This window comes from Sinocyclocheilus anshuiensis, unplaced genomic scaffold (genome assembly GCF_001515605.1).
Source record: "Sinocyclocheilus anshuiensis isolate Anshui unplaced genomic scaffold, SAMN03320099.WGS_v1.1 scaffold1136, whole genome shotgun sequence".
NCBI lineage: Eukaryota > Metazoa > Chordata > Actinopteri > Cypriniformes > Cyprinidae > Sinocyclocheilus > Sinocyclocheilus anshuiensis.
The window spans coordinates 674811-676407 of NW_015548521.1; the positions used below are offsets into that span (position 1 = coordinate 674811).

At 36.1% G+C, this 1597-nt stretch overlaps 1 protein-coding gene across 1 annotated transcript in view; it reads right to left on the reverse strand.

The window, feature by feature from the left end:
* The window catches only part of galnt9 (polypeptide N-acetylgalactosaminyltransferase 9), a 94614-nt gene that overhangs the window by 4262 nt on the left and 88755 nt on the right, over positions 1 to 1597 (reverse strand). The window contains exon 9 of the mRNA XM_016444762.1: positions 1035 to 1130. Coding sequence (XP_016300248.1) covers positions 1035 to 1130 — 96 coding nt within the window. The remainder of the gene's footprint in view (positions 1 to 1034; positions 1131 to 1597) is intronic.

Below are 1597 nucleotides of genomic sequence, written 5' to 3' on the forward strand. Positions count from 1 at the left end.
TGTGTGTGTGTGTGTGTGTGTGTGTGTGTGTGTGTGTGTATGTTTTCTATTGAAATACTGAAATATATTAGTTTTTTCCTGTAATGCTGAAGTTGAATTTTCAGCATCATTACTCCAGTCTTCAGTGTCACACGATCCTTCACAAATCATTGTAATATACTGATTTGGTGATCATGAAATATTTATTATTATTAATATATTTGTAGAAACAGTGACAAATTTTTTCAATATTCTTTGCTAAATAGAAAGTTCAAAAGAACAGCATTTAATTGAAATAGAAATATTTTGTAACAATGTAAAGTCTTTACTTTCAACTTTGATCAATTTAAAGGGGTCATATGATGCGATTACAAGCTGTCCGTGCATATATAAGATCCGTAAAGTTGCAAAGACTAAAGTCTCAAACACAAAGAGATATTCTTTATAAAAGTCAAAACTCGTCCACGCCTTCCTGAAACGCCTCATTCAAACACGCCCACACATGTCTACGTCACTGTGTGGGAAGATTTGCATAACACCGCCCGAATGTTTTATGTTTTATGTTAAATGTTTTATTCTCGCTGTAGTATTGTTGTCGTGGAGACGCTGTGTGTTTCCAAATATGGTAAGGAGCGTGACATTTCCGTCACATGCTTCAGCTATTCGGCCAATCAGAACACACTGGATAGCTGGCCAATCAAAGCACACCTCGCTTTTCAGAACGATATGCTTTGTAAAAATCGGTGTGTTTCAGAAAGAAGGGGCATAGAGGAGAAACAATAATGTACGGTATGTGGAAAATAATGTGGGTTTTTTTACCTTAAACCATGTCAACACACTGTATTACACCAAACACACAAAATAACGTTATTTTTAGCAACGTCATATGGCCACTTTAAATAAAATAAAATAAAATGAAATGATATTAAAAAGTATAAATTACAAAAAATAACAAGTAAATATATAGAAAATTAAAGTAAATATATAAAGTAAATGTGCTGGCCCCAAACCTGTGATGTAATTATACGAATAAAAAGCTAGAAACACACACTAACCTGCGATGACATGCCATGACATGGGTAGAGAATAGCCCTGTCATCCTCCTCTGACCCCTGATCAAGGCAATATCCACTGGCTTTACTGTTTCGCACCTAAAAAATAAGTAAACAATAATAAACACAGGCAGGCAAATCATGACGCATGAAGAGTGAGCACACTGTGTACTATTAAGTTGCCCAGTTTAGCTTATAGCATTAGTGCTGCTCTGAATGTCAAACATAAATGCATGCACACATGCTTTGTCAAATCCATTTGAGAGATGAGAATATTGACCGTCCATAAAACCTAATACTGGACAGAGGATGAGATATGTGGAATCTGTGGTCTAGCAGGCATATTTTCAGAGACAAACTATTCCAATATAGCTATAGATTTTCCGCCCCTGCAGTTCCAGAGATCAATGTAGAAATGCAGGTGTCCTTTTTTTCCTTCAATAAATTCAAAATACTGTAAGATTCCTCTTCTATTGAGATTTAGGCATGTTAAATTCTAACACACACTCTCACAAGAGTGCATGCACACACACACACACACGCACGCGCGCACACACACACACACA